At 56.5% G+C, this 18412-nt stretch overlaps 2 protein-coding genes across 3 annotated transcripts; both read left to right on the top strand.

Annotated features, from left to right (window-relative positions):
* Window positions 1-257: 257 nt before the first annotated feature.
* LOC308193674 (uncharacterized protein) lies at window positions 258-2720 on the top strand (the record flags this gene model as incomplete). The annotated part of the gene is made up of 5 exons (XM_080588606.1): window positions 258-383; window positions 575-626; window positions 741-780; window positions 877-966; window positions 1360-2720. 5 exons carry the CDS (start codon window positions 258-260, stop codon window positions 2102-2104), a joined length of 1053 nt encoding a protein of 350 aa, XP_080444732.1. The 3' UTR covers window positions 2105-2720.
* A 2535-nt stretch (window positions 2721-5255) lies between these two features.
* LOC308191939 (uncharacterized protein) lies at window positions 5256-14538 on the top strand. Of its 2 annotated transcripts, XM_080584905.1 has the most exons (3): window positions 5256-9891; window positions 10273-11951; window positions 12027-14538. In XM_080584905.1, the coding sequence occupies exons 1-3, from the start codon at window positions 9821-9823 to the stop codon at window positions 12239-12241; spliced, it is 1965 nt and encodes a 654-aa protein (XP_080441031.1). In that variant the 5' UTR covers window positions 5256-9820; the 3' UTR covers window positions 12242-14538. The 2 variants fall into 2 exon arrangements, with proteins under 2 accessions (XP_080441031.1, XP_080441030.1); XM_080584904.1 differs by having other exon boundaries at window positions 10273-14538.
* Window positions 14539-18412: the final 3874 nt, after the last annotated feature.

An 18412-nucleotide genomic window follows, 5' to 3' on the forward strand; every position in this document is an offset into this window, starting at 1 on the left:
CGCTGTCCCTGCATCACAAACGTTGCCATGGCTGAGCGCTGCTGTCACCACAGCTGGGGAGGGATGACAACGCGCATCACAATCGGGGGCGGGCTATATAAGTGGGGCTGAGCGAGGCTGGCTGCCATTTTGCCGTGAGCTGACGAGCGAAGAGGGACAAGCTTGAGCTGGGAAGGTGGAGCAAGGGGACCGTGAGTGCGGTCCAACCGATCTTCCCCATGCCAGCCAAGTTTGGCTCTCTCTGGCAAGTCATAGGCATGGCTGATGCCTGGGTACTGAGCTTCTTCCCCAGCCCAGAAGCCTTCTGGGCCTTCTACGCCTTCCTGTGGCTCCTGCTGCTGGCGTTTGCCTGCTTCTCCATGATGCCCAGGGCCAAGCCACAGGTAGGAGGCAGGGCTGGTGCTGAGGCAGGCCCTGCCTGGGACGGGAGGCCGTGTCCCAGCCAGGCCTGGCCAGCCTGGGCCAGGACGCTTGGGGCAGGCACGGGCCTGGCCCCGGCCATGCCCTGGGTTTGTGGGTGCCACTGAGGCTGCTGGGGACTCCCTCTCACCCGCTGCTTTCTGTGTCCATGTAGGAAGGGAGGACGAGGAGGTGCTGTTACAGAAGGAACCAGGAGAATCGCAGAGGTGAGCAGCCCTGGGCAAGGGCAGGTGCCCTGCAAAGACACCGCCCGGCCCCATGTACCCGCCATCCCCCCACGGCCTCCCCATCCACTGACTCTCTGTCTTCTCTCCCCCCAGTTCGGACCCTCCACAACTGTTCATGGTGCAAGAGGAAGCAGTAAGTGGAATCGTCGCTGCTGGCGCGTGACAGCCCCCTCTAGCCAGTCCCCCACCAAAGGAGGTCCCACTAATGCTGCCCTTTGCCCCTTTGCAGATGTCCCGAGCACCCAAAGATGGATGGAGTACTTGAACTAGCCCAACTGTTCAACAGGAACCTTGAGGACCTCAACAAATACATGGAAATGTGAGACCACCGAGGAGGGGAAGGGGAAGGGGAAGGGGATGGGGATGGGAACAGGGGCAGGGTTTGGGGGCATGGATGAGTGCAATGGCTTGGGGGGGCACAGGGAAACTTGCGGACTAAAATCCGAGGAGCAATGCCCTTGCAGAAGGATTTACCGCCGAGGCACAGAGATAGCAGTGTCCCCTCTCTTTCTGGGGCAGATGGAGCTTCTGTGCCCAGCCGGCCAAGAGGGAGCCTTGGGCAAGGGACCAAGGGGTCCCTTGGGGGACCCCACAGAAATGACACAGCCTGCCAGCTCCTTCAGGGCAGAGGGAGAGTCCCAGGGTGCTCAGGAGTGCTTGGCTCAGCATTCCCATCATCTTCCTTCTCCTTCTCCTCCTCCTCCTCACACAGGCTCAACTTGGAGTTGCCAGAGGACAGCAGCAAGTCTACCACTTCTGACACAGAGAGTGACACCAGCTGCTCTTCAACGGTGTCTCTGGACTCTTGGAGCACCATCTCCTGCACTACCATCAGGGAGAATGAAACCACACAGATTTCAAGGGCATCTACCCCCACTCCTCTGCAGAAAGCAGACCCACTTCATGCTTCTGCGGTCCAGCCTGGCCTCGTGCATCCCAAGGCTGGCCCAGAGGAGCAGTGTGACCATGACACTCACCCATGCTGCAGGAAAGAAGTGGTCGGTGCACACTCAGGAAGCAGTGTGCACCTACACCAGCAACACGTCCAGGTCCAGCAGGCTGCTCCCAGCCATCCTCCAGAGGTGCCCAAATTCCACTCCAGGGAAATGAAGACATCTTTGCCACAAAAGGAGACCCAGGAGACCCAGGAGACCTTGGTCTGCTTCACCCCAGAAAAGAAAGAGGAGGAGAAACTGCGCCTACCAGCTGATGCAGACAAGCCTCAACAAGATGACCCAGCCTCTGCTTCAAAAATATCTAAGCGAGCAGAAAAGCCTACTTTGAAGGTGGTTCCCATGGTGCGGGACACGCCCTGTGTGGAAAAGGCTGTGGAAAGTCATCTGAAGGGGCCTCGTGGAAAAATGCAGTCAAAAGTGCTCTTCAGGCTGCGAAGAAGGATACTGATTTCCATTAGGAGATTTTTAAACCTCATCCTGAGGCAAAGACTCCGAGACTGAGGCGCCCCAGTGGAACACCAAGGCAGCGCCACCGCTCACCCTGCCGGAAGGACAAAGGATGCTTCCACGACAGACCTGGCTTTGCAAGACTCCGCCCTAAGTGCATCGAAGCCCCAAACCACAACCTGCCTGGCACTGAAAGCTCCCAGAATTTGGCTCTGTCTGCAGCTGCAGTCCCAGGTGCAGCTGGAGGAAAGACAGTGGGAGAGAAGAAACCATCTGCAGACAGGGCCAAGGGGCAGCAGGACCCAGCAGGGCATGGAGCCAGCAAGCAGCAGATCCCTGCCAGCCCCACCAGGGGCTGGGGACTCTCTCAATAAATGTGTCAGTGGAAACAAGCTCATGGGCGAGTGTCTCTAATTTCCTGGGGAAGCGCTGCGGCTCCCCTGCTCACTACTGGGCCCTCCTTGCATGGGCAAGGCTGGCAGCTCTGTTGGCTGCTTCTGTGGGGAGGAGTGGGTTGGGGGTGGCCTTCCCCTGAGGCTTTCAGAGGCAGCGTGGGCTGCCAAGCTCCCTGGAGGTCAGTGTGGCAGAGAATCATAAAATAACAGAATGCCTTGGTTTGGAAGGGGCCTTAAAGATCATCCTATTCCAATCCCCCTGCCATGGGCAGGGATGCCACTCACTAGATCAGGTTGCCCAGGGCCTCATCCAGTCTGCCCTTGAACATCCCTTGAACATCCTTGAACACCCCTTGAATAGGGATGGGGTATCTACAACTTCTCTGGGCAACCTGTGCCAGTGCCTCACCACCCTCTGGGAGAAGAATTTCCTCCTAATGTCTAGTCTAAATCTATTCTCTTTTCATTTAAGACCATTCCCCCTTGCTCTATCGTTATCCACCCAAGTAAAGAGTCCTTCTCCATCTTTTTTATGAGACCCCTTTAAGTATGAAATGGTCATAATGAGGTCTCCCCTGAGCCTTCTCTTCTTCAGGCTGAACATCCCCAGCTCTCTCAGCCTTTCTTCATAGGAGAGCTGCTCCAGCCCTCTGATCATCTTTGTAGCCCTCCTGTGCGCTCACTCTAACAGGTTCACATTTGTTGTGCTGGGGGCCTCTGACCTGGACGCAGTGCCCCACGTGGGGCCTCACAAGGGCAGTGCAGAGGGGGACAATCACCTCCCTCCACCTGCTGGTCCTGGCCACTCCTCCGCTGATGCAGCCCGGGATGCAGTTGGCCTTCTGGGCTGCAAGCCTGCACGGCTGGCTCATGTTGAGCCGTTCAACCACCAGAACCCCCAAGTCCTTCTCTGCAGGGCTGCTCTCAATGAGTTCTTCTCCCAGTCCGTCCTCAAGGCTGGGATTGCCCTGACCCAGGTGCAGCACCATGCGTTTGGACTTGTTGAACCTCATTAGGTTCCCATGGGCCCACTTCTTTAGGCGCTGTCTAGATCCCTTTGGATGGCATCCCTTCCTTCTGTTGTATCAACTGCACCACTCAGCTTGGTGTCATCTGCAAACTTGCTGAGGGTGCACTCAATCCCATCGTCTGCATCATTGATGAAGATATTAAAAAGCACCGGTCCCAGGACAGACCCCTGAGGGACACCGCTCGTCACCGGTCTCCACCTGGACATAGAGCCATTGACCGCCACTCCGGGTGCGACCTTCAAGCCAACTCCTTATTCACGAAATGGTCTGCCCATCAAATCCATGTCTCTCCAATTTGGAGATCAGGATGTCATGTGGCACTGTGTCAAAGGCCTTACAGAAGTCCAAGTAGATGACATGGTTCAGTCCTCCCGTGTCAGCTGATGCAGTCACTCCATCACAGAAGGCCAGCAGATTGGTCAGGCATGATTTGCCCTTGGTGAAGCCATGCTGGCTGTCGCAGATCACCTTCTCGTCCTGCATGTGCCTTAACATTGCCTCCAGGAAGATTCATTCCATGATCTTCCCAGGCACCGACGTGAGGCTCACCAGTGTGTAGTTCCCCAGGTCTTCTTTTCTGCCCTTTTTAAAATTTTGAAATGTTTCCCTTTTCCAGTCACTGTGGACTTTGCCTCACTGCCGTGAGTTTTCAAATATGGTGAAGAGTGACTTGGCAACTACATCAGCCAATTCCCTCAGGACCCTAGGATGCATGTCACCAGGCCCCATAGACTTGTAGTTGTTACGTTGCATCAGGAGGTCCCAAACCTGCTCTTCCTTACAGTTGGAAGGACTCTGCTTCCCCAGCCCCTGCCTAGAGATCTGGGGACACAAGGGGTGTGGGAAGCCTGACCACTGGTGTAGATCGAGGCAAAGGAGTTGCTAAGTACCTCTGCCTTCTCCACATCTGTTGTTACCAGTTCTCCATCTTCATTAGGCAGAGGCGCTACACTCTCCCTAGTCTTTCTTCTGTGGCCAATGTACCTGCAGAACCCCTTTACGTTATTCTTTGCATCCCTTGCCAAGTTTGGTTCTGTCAGTGCCTTGGCTTTCCTGATCCCATCCCTGCACATCCGGAGAGCATTACTGTACTCTTCCCAGGGCACGTGGCCCTCTTTCCACCGTCTATGCGTTTCCTTCTTTTGCCTAAGTTTTACCAGCAGATCCTTATTCAACCATGGCGGTTTCCTGCCTTCCCGGTTTGATGTATTACAAATGGAAACACAGAGCTCTTGCGCTCCGAGGAAGATATCCTTAAAGAGCTGCCAGTTCTGATCAGATCCTCTGACCATCTAGGGCATGGTCGCTGCAACCTAGGCTTCCTCCAATCTTAACTTCTTTAATGAGCTCCTTCTGCACTGGTGAGCACCAGGTCCGGTAACACTTCTCCTCTGGTTGGTTTGGCTAATACATGGAATAGGAACTTGTCCTCAATGGACTCCAGAAGTCTCCTGGATTGCTTACTGCCTGCCATGCGGCTTTCCCCACAAACATCTGTATGATTGAGATCCCCCAGGAGGATGAGAGACTGTGAGCATGATGCTTCCTGATCATCTAGTTCCACCCCCCTGCCATGGGTCTCTAAGGTCTCGAAACTGCTCTTCGCTTATAGTGGGTGGGACTTTGATCCCCCAACCTCCATCTACGGGCTCGGGGAAACAAAAGACTTGGGAAGCCTGCCTGTCAGTGAAGACTGAGGCAAAGAAGTTGCTGAATGCCTCAGCTTTCTCCATGTCTATTGTTACCAGACGTTGAGACGACACAGGCCCCAGTGCCTGTTCTTCCGTCTGCACCAGCACAGGCAGTGTGACCCTGGGAAGGGCAGACAGATGCCTTCTTGCTGTGGAATGGGGTGGGCTCATCTCCAAAGTCCCTGCCTCTCTGTTTCAAGGAGGATCACGGCTGTGGCTTGGAGATAACCCCAAACCCCTTGGAAGGTGCTGGGATCAGAGTCCTGAGCTCTGGGGCTCACTAGGAGCTCTACATGCCCAAGCACTTACTGAGGCAAGAAAACAGACAAGAAGGAGGACATGAGCAGGAACCCTAAGTGGCAGGAAGAGAGCAGTGGGAGCTGGCAGAGAGGAGTGATAAAGAAGAGCTCTTGCAGGTCTCACTCCGTTTCACTAGGTGTTTAAATGTTTATCGCCTTTACTTCCCAATACACAACCCAACAGCTGGATGTCTAAGATTCAGTTAATTTCCCCAAGCTGAGTCACAGAATCATAGACTAGTTTGAGGTTGGAAGGGACCTCTGGAGCTCATCTGGTTCAATGTCCCTGCTCCAGCAGACACCCGGAGCAGGGTGCCCAGGACCACATCCAGGCGGCTTTCGAAGATCTCCAAGGAGGAGACCCCACAGCCCCTGGGCAACCCGTGCCAGTGCTCGGTCACCCTCATATAAAGAAAGTGTTTCCTCCTGCTCAGAGGGAACCTCCTGCGTTCCAGTTTGTGCCCGTCGCCTCTTGTCCTGGCACAGGGCACCACCAAACAGAACCTGGCTCCAGCCTCTTTGCACCCCCCTTCAGGGACTGATAGACACCGATAAGATCCCCTCACCCTTCTCTCCTCCAGGCTGAAAAGCTCTCTCAGCCTTTCCTCACAGGAGACACGCTCCAGTCCCTTTATCGTCTTTGTGGCCCTACACTGGACTCTCTCCAGCATGCCCACGTCTGCCTTGTACTGGGGAGCCCAGACCTGGACTCGCTACTCCAGGTGCGGCCTCACCAGTGCAGAGTAGAGGGGCAGGATCACCTCTCCTGACCTGCTGACAATACTGTGCCTGATGCAGCCCAGGATACTATTAGCCTTCTTTGCAGCAAGGGTGCGTTGCTGCCTCACGTTCACCAGGACCCCCAGGTCCCTTTCCTCCAAGCTGCTCTCCAGCGGGGCGGCCCCCAGCATGTCCTGGTGCCAGGGGTTGTGCCTACCCAGGTGCAGGACTTTGCACAGAATTCCCCTGGCTGATCTTCAAGATGTTCCTTCCGGCCCATTTCTCCCTCCTGTCCAGGACCCTCCGGACGGCAGCACAACCCTGTGGTGTATCTGCCACTCCCCCCAGTTTTGTGCCATCTGCAGACGTCTGCCCCGTCATGCAGGTCACTAATGAAGATGCTAAACAGGACTGGATCCAGTATTGACTCCTGGCGTATGCCGCTAGTTACTGGCCTCCACCTAGACTTTGTGCCACTGATCACCAGCCACCCTGTGGGCTCGGCCATTCTGCCAGTTTTCAGTGCACCCCACTGACTGCCCATCCAGCCCATACATCTACAGCTTGTCTACAAGCTTATCGAGTTGGTCAGGCAGCACTTCCCGTTGGTGAATCCCTGCCATCTTCTTTGCCCCTGAATGGTAGTCAGGGAGCGATTGCCTTGCCTGTATTTCAGCCACACGTTTTCTTGCTCTTTTTCTTCCTGTTTGGCCCTACCTAGTGAGAAGCCGGAGGTCTTGCAGGGCCCTGCGCAGGGCCAGCTCTCGGCACTGAGGTGGGCTGGCCATGGCCCCGCTGCGCTGAGCTGGCCCGGCCGGGCTGGCTGCTGCCTGGTGCTCGGGTGAAGGTCACCTCCTGGGGCTTAGCTCAGCTCGGGGTGGGCCACCTCATCCCCGCTGTCCCTGCATCACAAACGTTGCCATGGCTGAGCGCTGCTGTCACCACAGCTGGGAAGGGATGACAACCCTGAGACAGCGCCCATCCCAAACGGCGGCTACTTCCATCCCAGCGAGCCCCTGCCTGGACCCTGCCATCAGGAACACGGCGGCTCCCCAGACGTGCAGCAGCCAGACACAGGAATCCTAGGACAGAGACACCACCTCTGCCAGGCAGCCTCTGCTGTGCGCTCACCCCCATCCTCCTTTGCCTTCAGTGTGCCTGGGACACGCTCCGAGATGCAGGCAAGGCCCTACTTGCCCGCATCAAGAAGTGAGGTGAGGAGCCTCACGGGAAGAGAACCAACGCTGGAAAGCAGTCTCACCACGGGATTAGGGGATTGCTCGGGCTTCCTGCAGAAACAGAAAGCTGCAGCCATCCCTGCCTGGAGCCACCAGGGAGCAGGAGCTCTCCCAATAAATGTGTCTTTCCAAGCAACCTCATGTGCGTTTCTTCTTTCCTTTGGAGGAGCAGAGGCACCATTCCCTGCTCACTGCTCGTACCTGCTTGCATGGGCAAGGTGGGCAGCTCTGTTAGCACCTTCTGGAGGAGAGGCCAGGACTAGGATGGCGCTCCAGGTACCTTCCAGGTACCTGAGAGCAGGGACATAGGGCTGGCCTTCCACCTGAGGCCTTCAGAGGCAGCGTGGGCTGCCCCCCTCCCTGGAAGTCCCCTGTACACCACAGCTACGGTTTGGGTTTGGGAGCAGTGTAGGTCCTTCAGGACAGCAACTGGCAGAGAGAAAGCACGTTGAGTGTCTGCCAGGGACAGAGAAGATGGAGGCCCCAGTGCCTGTTGCTCTGGCTGCACTAGGACAGGCAGAACAGCAGACAGGCGCCTCTGTGGGCGTGACTTCTGCTTCTTGCTGTGGGATGGGGTGGCCCCATCTCCTCCAAACCCCTGCTTCTCCCTTTCAAGGAGGATCGGGGCTGTGGCATGGAGGCATTGACCTGAAAGTCCTGGGAGGGTGCCAGGATCACAGCCCTGAGCTCTGGGGCTCAGCAGCAGCTCTACCTGCCCTAGCATGTGCTGAGGCGAGCAAAAGGCCAAGGAAAAGAACGTGAGCAGGATCCCCAAGTCAGAGGAAGAGAGCAGTGAGAGCTGACATGGGGGAACGCCAGGGAAAAGCTCTTGCAAGTCCCACTGCATTTCATTAAGTGTGGAAATGTTTATGACCTTCACTTCCCTATGCCAAACCAGTAATTTGGTGATTAAATTTCAGTTAAATTCCCCAAGCTTAGTAGTCTATCCCTATGAAAGTAGTCGGTGACCAATTGCCCTGCTTTTATTTCAACCAGGAGTTTTCTCACTGTTGTCCTTCCCATTATCTCTCTGGTACCGCTTGGAGTAAGGGTAAGGGGGTTGAGCTGGCTGTGGGGGTTCCTGGCTGCCCAGCCACAGCGAGCCCTCCCCACATTAATTCCCCTTTCAGCGAAGGACCGTTGAGTGGTCATACTCTGGGGAGCAGTGCTCCTCTTGGCTGGGGTGGTCTAAACGTGCTCCCTTGGGCCTTCACCATTGTCACTGTGTCACCACCGTTGCTTTGCTGGATGCCTGAGGGCCATGAAGTGGCTCATGGTCTCTCAGAAGGGGGAGTGCAGCGCACAACCGGGAGTTCAACCCTTCCTAGTGAGAGGCCGGAGGCTTTGCAGGGCCCTGCGCAGGGCCAGCTCTCGACACTGGGGTGGGCTGGCCATGGCCCCGCTGCGCTGAGCTGGCCCGGCCGGGCTGGCTGCTGCCTGGTGCTCGGGTGAAGGTCACCTCCTGGGGCTTAGCTCAGCTCGGGGAGGGCCACCTCATCCCCGCTGTCCCTGCATCACAAACGTTGCCATGGCTGAGCACTGATGTCACAACAGCTGGGGAGGGATGACAACGCGCATCACAATCGGGGGCGGGCTATATAAGTGGGGCTGAGCGAGGCTGGCTGCCATTTTGCCGTGAGCTGACGAGCGAAGAGGGACAAGCTTGAGCTGGGAAGGTGGAGCAAGGGGACCGTGAGTGCGGTCCAACCGATCTTCCCCATGCCAGCCAAGTTTGGCTCTCTCTGGCAAGTCATAGGCATGGCTGATGCCTGGGTACTGAGCTTCTTCCCCAGCCCAGAAGCCTTCTGGGCCTTCTACGCCTTCCTGTGGCTCCTGCTGCTGGCGTTTGCCTGCTTCTCCATGATGCCCAGGGCCAAGCCGCAGGTAGGAGGCAGGGCTGGTGCTGAGGCAGGCCCTGCCTGGGACGGGAGGCCGTGTCCCAGCCAGGCCTGGCCAGCCTGGGCCAGGACGCTTGGGGCAGGCACGGGCCTGGCCCCGGCCATGCCCTGGGTTTGTGGGTGCCACTGAGGCTGCTGGGGACTCCCTCTCACCCGCTGCTTTCTGTGTCCATGTAGGAAGGGAGGACGAGGAGGTGCTGTTACAGAAGGAACCAGGAGAATCGCAGAGGTGAGCAGCCCTGGGCAAGGGTAGGTGCCCTGCAAAGACACCGCCCGGCCCCATGTACCCGCCATCCCCCCACGGCCTCCCCATCCACTGACTCTCTGTTTTCTCTCCCCCCAGTTTGGACCCTCCACAACTGTTCATGGTGCAAGAGGAAGCAGTAAGTGGAATCGTCGCTGCTGGCGCGTGACAGCCCCCTCTAGTCAGCCCCCCACCAAAGGAGGTCCCGCTAATGCTGCCCTTTGCCCCTTTGCAGATGTCCCGAGCACCCAAAGATGGATGGAGTACTTGAACTAGCCCAACTGTTCAACAGGAACCTTGAGGACCTCAACAAATACATGGAAATGTGAGACCACCGAGGAGGGGAAGGGGAAGGGGAAGGGGATGGGGATGGGAACAGGGGCAGGGTTTGGGGGCATGGATGAGTGCAATGGCTTGGGGGGGTACAGGGAAACTTGCGGACTAAAATCCGAGGAGCAATGCCCTTGCAGAAGGATTTACTGCCGAGGCAGAGATAGCAGTGTCCCCTCTCTTTCTGGGGCAGATGGAGCTTCTGTGCCCAGCCGGCCAAGAGGGAGCCTTGGGCAAGGGACCTTGGGGGACCCCACAGAAATGACACAGCCTGCCAGCTCCTTCGGGGCAGAGGGAGAGTCCCAGGGTGCTCAGGAGTGCTTTGCTCAGCATTCCCATCATCTTCCTTCTCCTTCTCCTCCTCCTCCTCACACAGGCTCAACTTGGAGTTGCCAGAGGACAGCAGTGAGTCTACCACTTCTGACACAGAGAGTGACACCAGCTGCTCTTCAACGGTGTCTCTGGATTCTTGGAGCACCATCTCCTGCACAACCATCACGGAGAGCGAAACCGGAGAGATTTCAAGGGCATCTACCCCCACTCCTCTGCAGAAAGAAGACTGGCTTCATGCTTCTGCGGTCCAGCCTGGCCTCATGCATCCCAAGGCTGGCCCAGGGGAGCAGCATGACCATGACACTTGCCAACCGTGCAGGAAAGAAGTGGTCAGATGCCACAGGGCCAGCAGTGTGCACCAACACCAGCAACACGTCCATTTCCAGGAGGCTGCTCCCAGCCATCCTCCAGAGGTGCCCAAATTCCACTCCATGGAAATGAAGACGGCTTTGCCACAAAAGAAATCCAAGGAGGCCTTGAACTACTTCAGCTCAAATAAGAAAGAGGAGGAGAAACAGCGCCTGCCAGCCGATGGGGACAAGCCTCCACAAAATGATCCAGCCTCTGCTTCAAAAGTATCGAAGCAAGAAGAGCCTAATATGAAGGCGGTTCCCGCGGTGTGGGACCTGACCTTCATAGACACGGCTGTGAAAAATCAGCTGGAGTGTGCAGTGGAAAAAATGTATATCCAAAAGCAATCTGGACTGTCAGAGATGGTGTTCTCCTGTGAGGAGAGCTTTTCAGCCACTGTCCTGGAAGCAAGGACAGCTGTCCCAGCCACAGCTCCTCAATCACCCCAGCGGCAAGCAGAGCCACATGTGGTGGTGACTCCTGTGGAGGAGGACCCACCCTGTGCGGAAAAGATTGTGAACAGTCATCTGGAGGGGCCTAACGGACAAAAGCTGTCAAAAGGGCTCTTCGGGCTACCAAGGATCCTGGCTCACATGAAAAGATCTTCAGACCCCGTCCTGGGACAGAAAGACTCCCAGACTGAGCCTGTCCACTCTGTGCCAGCAGCTGTTCTGAGAGTGGAACAGGGGATGAAGCCTCAGGAGGATGGGGACAGATCCCGCCAGAAAATGGAGTGTGGAGGAAGAGCCAACGGCAGCAGCACGACCAGCAAGACGACCCTGCCTGGCACCAGCAAGATGAACCAGGACGCTTGGGCAGCAGGGGATTCCCCTTCCATCCAGGCAGAGCAGGCGTCGCCACAGAGCAAGGGAGCTCCGCGGGGTCAATCAGATAAGAAGGGTGAGGGCCCCAGCATCTCCACTACAGGGGACATGGAGACACCAGCATCTCCAAGAAGAAGGTCCCCACAGAGAAAACACAGCTCCAGTGGGGACAGACCCTCAGCTCTACCACGGCCTCCACACCACGTTTGGATCTCTCTTGATATGCCCCATATACCAGAGGTCCTCATAACACCAAGAGACTGCCGCAAAGCCAAAAAAATTGTTAAAGATGTGCAGAAGCAGGTGCAGGCTTCACGGTTGAAGCAGCTCCCAGACAACGCGGGGCAATCAAGGATGGACCCAGCAGCAGAGGGCACCGGGGCCGTGCCACGCAGAAGACGTAGGAGGGCACGGAAGGACAAGGGATGCTCCCAGGACGGACCCGTCTTCGCAAGACTCCGCCCTAAGTGCATCAAAGCCCCAAACCACAATCTGTCTGCCACTGAAAGCTCCCAGAATTGGGCTCCGTCTGCAACTGCAGTCCCAGGTGCAGCTGGAGGAGAGACAGCGGGAGAGACTGAACACTCCCAGAATTTGGCTCCGACTGCAACTGCAGTCCCAGGTGCAGCTGGAGGAGAGACAGTGGGAGAGAAGAAACCATCCGCAGACAGGGCCAAGGGGCAGCAGGGCCAGAAGAATATCACGGCCACCCAGCAGCCAGAGGGGCGCAGAGGAGTCGTATCAATCCCTGTAATCGCACAAGGGAAGCTTCTGCAACATTTTCCTGGCACCGGTATCATGAGCACACTGTGCTCACAGAACCACAAAGAAGACTGAAATCCGGGAGCCCTCATCCCCTGCCCTGTCTGGCCACACTCTTCCCCTTACTGGTCCAAGGTTCAGCAGGATCCAGCAGGGCATGGAGCCAGCAAGCAGCAGATCCCTGCCAGCCCCACCAGGGGCTGGGGTCTCTCTCAATAAATGTGTCAGTGGAAACAAGCTCATAGGCGAGTGTCTAATTTCCTGGGGAAGCGCTGCGGCTCCCCTGCTCACTACTGGGCCCTCCTTGCATGGGCAAGGCTGGCAGCTCTGTTGGCTGCTTCTGTGGGGAGGAGTGGGTTGGGGGTGGCCTTCCCCTGAGGCTTTCAGAGGCAGCATGGGCTGCCAAGCTCCCTGGAGGTCTCCTGCATACCACAACTGCATGCCCGGGCTGGGAGCAGTGCCAGTCCTTCAAGGCAGCAAAGGGCAGAAAGCAATGAGGTGGGGTGTCCGGATATCCGGTGTGACGGATAATCATAAAATCATAGAATCATAGAATGGCTCGGGTTGGAAGGGACCCCAAAGATCACCCAGTTCCAACCCCCCTGCCATGGGCAGGGACACCACCCACTAGATCAGGTTGCCCAGGGCCTCATCCAGTCTGCCCTTGAACACCTCCAGGGATGGGGCACCCACAGCTTCTCTGGGCAGCCTGTGCCAGTACCTCACCACCCTCTGAAGAAGAATTTCCTCCTAACCTCTCATCTAAATCTCCCCTCTTTTAGTTTAAAACCATTCCCCCTTGTCCTGTCATTATCTGAATGAGCAAAGAGTTACTCTCCATCTTTTTTATAAGACCCCTTTAAGTACTAGAAAGCTGCAATGAGGTCTCCCTGGTGCCTTCTCTTCTCTAGGCTGAAGAGCCCCAGCGCTCTCCTTTCTTCATAGGAAAGGTGCCCTCTGATCATCTTCCTGGTCTTCCTCTGGACCCTTTCTAACAGCCCCACATCCTTCTTGTGCTGGGGGCCCCAGACCTGGACACAGTGCTCCAAGTGGGGCCTCACAAGGGCAGTGCAGAGGGGGACAATCACCTCCCTCCACCTGCTGGCCACTGCTCTGCTGATGCAGCCCGGGATGCAGTTGGCCTTCTGGGCTGCAAGCCTGCACTGCTGGCTCATGTTGAGCCGTTCAACCACCAGAACCCCCAAGTCCTTCTCTGCAGGGCTGCTCTCAATGAGTTCTTCTCCCAGTCCGTCCTCAAATCTGGGATTGCCCTGACCCCGGTGCAGCACCATGCGTTTGGACTTGTTGAACCTCATTAGGTTCCCATGGGCCCACTTCTTTAGGCGCTGTCTAGATCCCTTTGGATGGCATCCCTTCCTTCTGTTGTATCAACTGCACCACTCAGCTTGGTGCCATCTGCAAACTTGTTGAGGGTGAACTCGATTCCACTGTGTGTGTCATTGATAAACATATAAAACAGTATCGGTCCCAGGACAGACCCCTGAGAGGCCGTGGCCCCGCTGCGCTGAGCTGGCCCGGCTGGGCTGGCTGCTGCCTGGTGCTCGGGTGAAGGTCACCTCCTGGGGCTTAGCTCAGCTCGGGGAGGGCCACCTCATCCCCGCTGTCCCTGCATCACAAACGTTGCCCTGGCTGAGCGCTGCTGTCACCACAGCTGGGGAGGGATGACAACCCCGAGACAACGCGCATCCCAAACGGCGGCAGTTATGGGTTATATAAGTGGGGCTGAGCGAGGCTGGCTGCCATTTTGCCGTGAGCTGACGAGCGAAGAGGGACAAGCTTGAGCTGGGAAGGTGGAGCAAGGGGACCGTTAGTGCGGTCCAGCCGATCTTCCTCATGCCAGCCAAGTTTGGCTCTCTCTGGCAAGTCATAGGCATGGCTGATGCCTGGGTACTGGGCTTCTTCCCCAGCCCAGAAGCCTTCTGGGCCTTCTGCTGCTCCCTGTGGCTCCTGCTGCTGGCGTTTGCCTGCTTCTCCATGATGCCCAGGGCCAAGCCGCAGGTAGGAGTCAGGGCTGGTGCTGAGGCAGGCCCTGCCTGGGACGGGAGGCCGTGTCCCAGCCAGGCCTGGCCAGCCTGGGCCAGGACGCTTGGGGCAGGCACGGGCCTGGCCCTGGCCATGCCCTGGGTTTGTGGGTGCCACTGAGGCTGCTGGGGACTCCCTCTCACCCGCTGCTTTCTGTGTCCATGTAGGAAGGGAGGACGAGGAGGTGCTGTTACAGAAGGAACCAGGAGAATCGCAGAGGTGAGCAGCCCTGGGCAAGGGCAGGTGCCCTGCAAAGACACCGCCCGGCCCCATGTACCCGCCATCCCCCCACGGCCTCCCCATCCACTGACTCTCTGTCTTCTCTCCCACCAGTTTGGACCCTCCACAACTGTTCATGGTGCAAGAGGAAGCAGTAAGTGGAATCGTCGCTGCTGGCGCGTGACAGCCCCCTCTAGCCAGTCCCCTACCAAAGGAGGTCCCACTAATGCTGCCCTTTGCCCCTTTGCAGATGTCCCGAGCACCCAAAGATGGATAGAGTACGTGAACTAGCCCAACTGTTCGAGAAGACCTTTGAGGACCTCAAAAAATACATGGAAATGTGAGACCACCGAGGAGGGGAAGGGGAAGGGGATGGGGATGGGAACAGGGGCAGGGTTTGGGGGCATGGATGAGTGCAATGGCTTGGGGGGGCACAGGGAAACTTGCGGACTAAAATCCGAGGAGCAATGCCCTTGCAGAAGGATTTACTGCCGAGGCAGAGATAGCAGTGTCCCCTCTCTTTCTGGAGCAGATGGAGCTTCTGTGCCCAGCCGGCCAAGAGGGAGCCTTGGGCAAGGGACCTTGGGGGACCCCACAGAAATGACACAGCCTGCCAGCTCCTTCGGGGCAGAGGGAGAGTCCCAGGGTGCTCAGGAGTGCTTGGCTCAGCATTCCCATCATCTTCCTTCTCCTTCTCCTCTTCCTCCTCCTCACAGGCTCAACTTGGAGTTGCCAGAGGACAGCAGTGAGTCTACCACTTCTGACACAGAGAGTGACACCAGCTGCTCTTCAGGAACCTCTCTGGACTCTTGGAGCACCATCTCCTGCACTACCATCAGGGAGAGCGAAACCGGAGAGATTTCAAGGGCATCTACCCCCACTCCTCTGCAGAAAGAAGACTGGCTTCATGCTTCTGCGGTCCAGCCTGGCCTCATGCATCCCAAGGCTGGCCCAGGGGAGCAGCATGACCATGACACTTGCCAACCGTGCAGGAAAGAAGTGGTCAGATGCCACAGGGCCAGCAGTGTGCACCAGCAGCAACACATCCATTTCCAGGAGGCTGCTCCCAGCCATCCTCCAGAGGTGCCCAAATTCCGCTCCATGGAAATGAAGACATCTTTGCCACAAAAGAAATCCAAGGAGGCCTTGAACTACTTCAGCTCAAATAAGAAAGAGGAGGAGAAACAGTGTCTGCCAGCCGATGGGGACAAGCCTCCACAAAATGATCCAGCCTCTGCTTCGAAAGTATCGAAGCAAGAAGAGCCTAATATGAAGGCGGTTCCCGCGGTGTGGGACCTGACCTTCATACACACGGCTGTGAAAAATCATTTGGAGCGTGCAGTGGAAAAAATGTATATCCAAAAGCAATTTGGACTGTCAGAGATGGTTTTCTCCTGTGAGGAGAGCTTTTCAGCCACTGTCCTGTGGCTCCGTCTGCAACTGCAGTCCCAGGTGCAGCTGGAGGAGAGACAGTGGGAGAGAAGAAACCATCCGCAGACAGGGCCAAGGGGCAGCAGGGCCAGAAGAATATCACGGCCACCCAGCAGCCAGAGGGGCGCAGAGGAGTCGTATCAATCCCTGTAATCGCACAAGGGAAGCTTCTGCAACATTTTCCTGGCACTGGTATCATGAGCACACTGTGCTCACAGAACCACAAAGAAGACTGAAATCCGGGAGCCCTCATCCCCTGCCCTGTCTGGCCACACTCTTCCCCTTACTGGTCCAAGGTTCAGCAGGACCCAGCAGGGCATGGAGCCAGCAAGCAGCAGATCCCTGCCAGCCCCACCAGGGGCTGGGGACTCTCTCAATAAATGTGTCAGTGGAAACAAGCTCATGGGCGAGTGTCTAATTTCCTGGGGAAGCGCTGCGGCTCCCCTGCTCACTACTGGGCCCTCCTTGCATGGGCAAGGCTGGCAGCTCTGTTGGCTGCTTCTGTGGGGAGGAGTGGGTTGGGGGTGGCCTTCCCCTGAGGCTTTCAGAGGCAGCGTGGGCAGCCAAGCTCCCTGGAGGTCAGTGTGGCAGAGAATCATAAAATAACAGAATGCCTTGGTTTGGAAGGGGCCTTAAAGATCATCCTATTCCAATCCCCCTGCCATGGGCAGGGATGCCACCCACTAGATCAGGTTGCCCAGGGCCTCATCCACTTTGCCCTTGAACATCCCTTGAACATCCTTGAACACCCCTTGAATAGGGATGGGGTATCTACAACTTCTCTGGGCAACCTGTGCCAGTGCCTCACCACCCTCTGGGAGAAGAATTTCCTCCTAATGTCTAGTCTAAATCTATTCTCTTTTCATTTAAGACCATTCCCCCTTGCTCTATCGTTATCCACCCAAGTAAAGAGTCCTTCTCCATCTTTTTTATGAGACCCCTTTAAGTATGAAATGGTCATAATGAGGTCTCCCCTGAGCCTTCTCTTCTTCAGGCTGAACATCCCCAGCTCTCTCAGCCTTTCTTCATAGGAGAGCTGCTCCAGCCCTCTGATCATCTTTGTAGCCCTCCTGTGCGCTCACTCTAACAGGTTCACATTTGTTGTGCTGGGGGCCTCAGACCTGGACGCAGTGCCCCACGTGGGGCCTCACAAGGGCAGTGCAGAGGGGGACAATCACCTCCCTCCACCTGCTGGTCCTGGCCACTCCTCCGCTGATGCAGCCCGGGATGCAGTTGGCCTTCTGGGCTGCAAGCCTGCACGGCTGGCTCATGTTGAGCCGTTCAACCACCAGAACCCCCAAGTCCTTCTCTGCAGGGCTGCTCTCAATGAGTTCTTCTCCCAGTCCGTCCTCAAGGCTGGGATTGCCCTGACCCAGGTGCAGCACCATGCGTTTGGACTTGTTGAACCTCATTAGGTTCCCATGGGCCCACTTCTTTAGGCGCTGTCTAGATCCCTTTGGATGGCATCCCTTCCTTCTGTTGTATCAACTGCACCACTCAGCTTGGTGTCATCTGCAAACTTGCTGAGGGTGCACTCAATCCCATCGTCTGCATCATTGATGAAGATATTAAAAAGCACCGGTCCCAGGACAGACCCCTGAGGGACACCGCTCGTCACCGGTCTCCACCTGGACATAGAGCCATTGACCGCCACTCCGGGTGCGACCTTCAAGCCAACTCCTTATTCACGAAATGGTCTGCCCATCAAATCCATGTCTCTCCAATTTGGAGATCAGGATGTCATGTGGCACTGTGTCAAAGGCCTTACAGAAGTCCAAGTAGATGACATGGTTCAGTCCTCCCGTGTCAGCTGATGCAGTCACTCCATCACAGAAGGCCAGCAGATTGGTCAGGCATGATTTGCCCTTGGTGAAGCCATGCTGGCTGTCGCAGATCACCTTCTCGTCCTGCATGTGCCTTAACATTGCCTCCAGGAAGATTCATTCCATGATCTTCCCAGGCACCGACGTGAGGCTCACCAGTGTGTAGTTCCCCAGGTCTTCTTTTCTGCCCTTTTTAAAATTTTGAAATGTTTCCCTTTTCCAGTCACTGTGGACTTTGCCTCACTGCCGTGAGTTTTCAAATATGGTGAAGAGTGACTTGGCAACTACATCAGCCAATTCCCTCAGGACCCTAGGATGCATGTCACCAGGCCCCATAGACTTGTAGTTGTTACGTTGCATCAGGAGGTCCCAAACCTGCTCTTCCTTACAGTTGGAAGGACTCTGCTTCCCCAGCCCCTGCCTAGAGATCTGGGGACACAAGGGGTGTGGGAAGCCTGACCACTGGTGTAGATCGAGGCAAAGGAGTTGCTAAGTACCTCTGCCTTCTCCACATCTGTTGTTACCAGTTCTCCATCTTCATTAGGCAGAGGCGCTACACTCTCCCTAGTCTTTCTTCTGTGGCCAATGTACCTGCAGAACCCCTTTACGTTATTCTTTGCATCCCTTGCCAAGTTTGGTTCTGTCAGTGCCTTGGCTTTCCTGATCCCATCCCTGCACATCCGGAGAGCATTACTGTACTCTTCCCAGGGCACGTGGCCCTCTTTCCACC

The sequence above is a fragment of the Anser brachyrhynchus genome, assembly GCF_964034855.1.
Source record: "Anser brachyrhynchus genome assembly, chromosome: 3".
NCBI lineage: Eukaryota > Metazoa > Chordata > Aves > Anseriformes > Anatidae > Anser > Anser brachyrhynchus.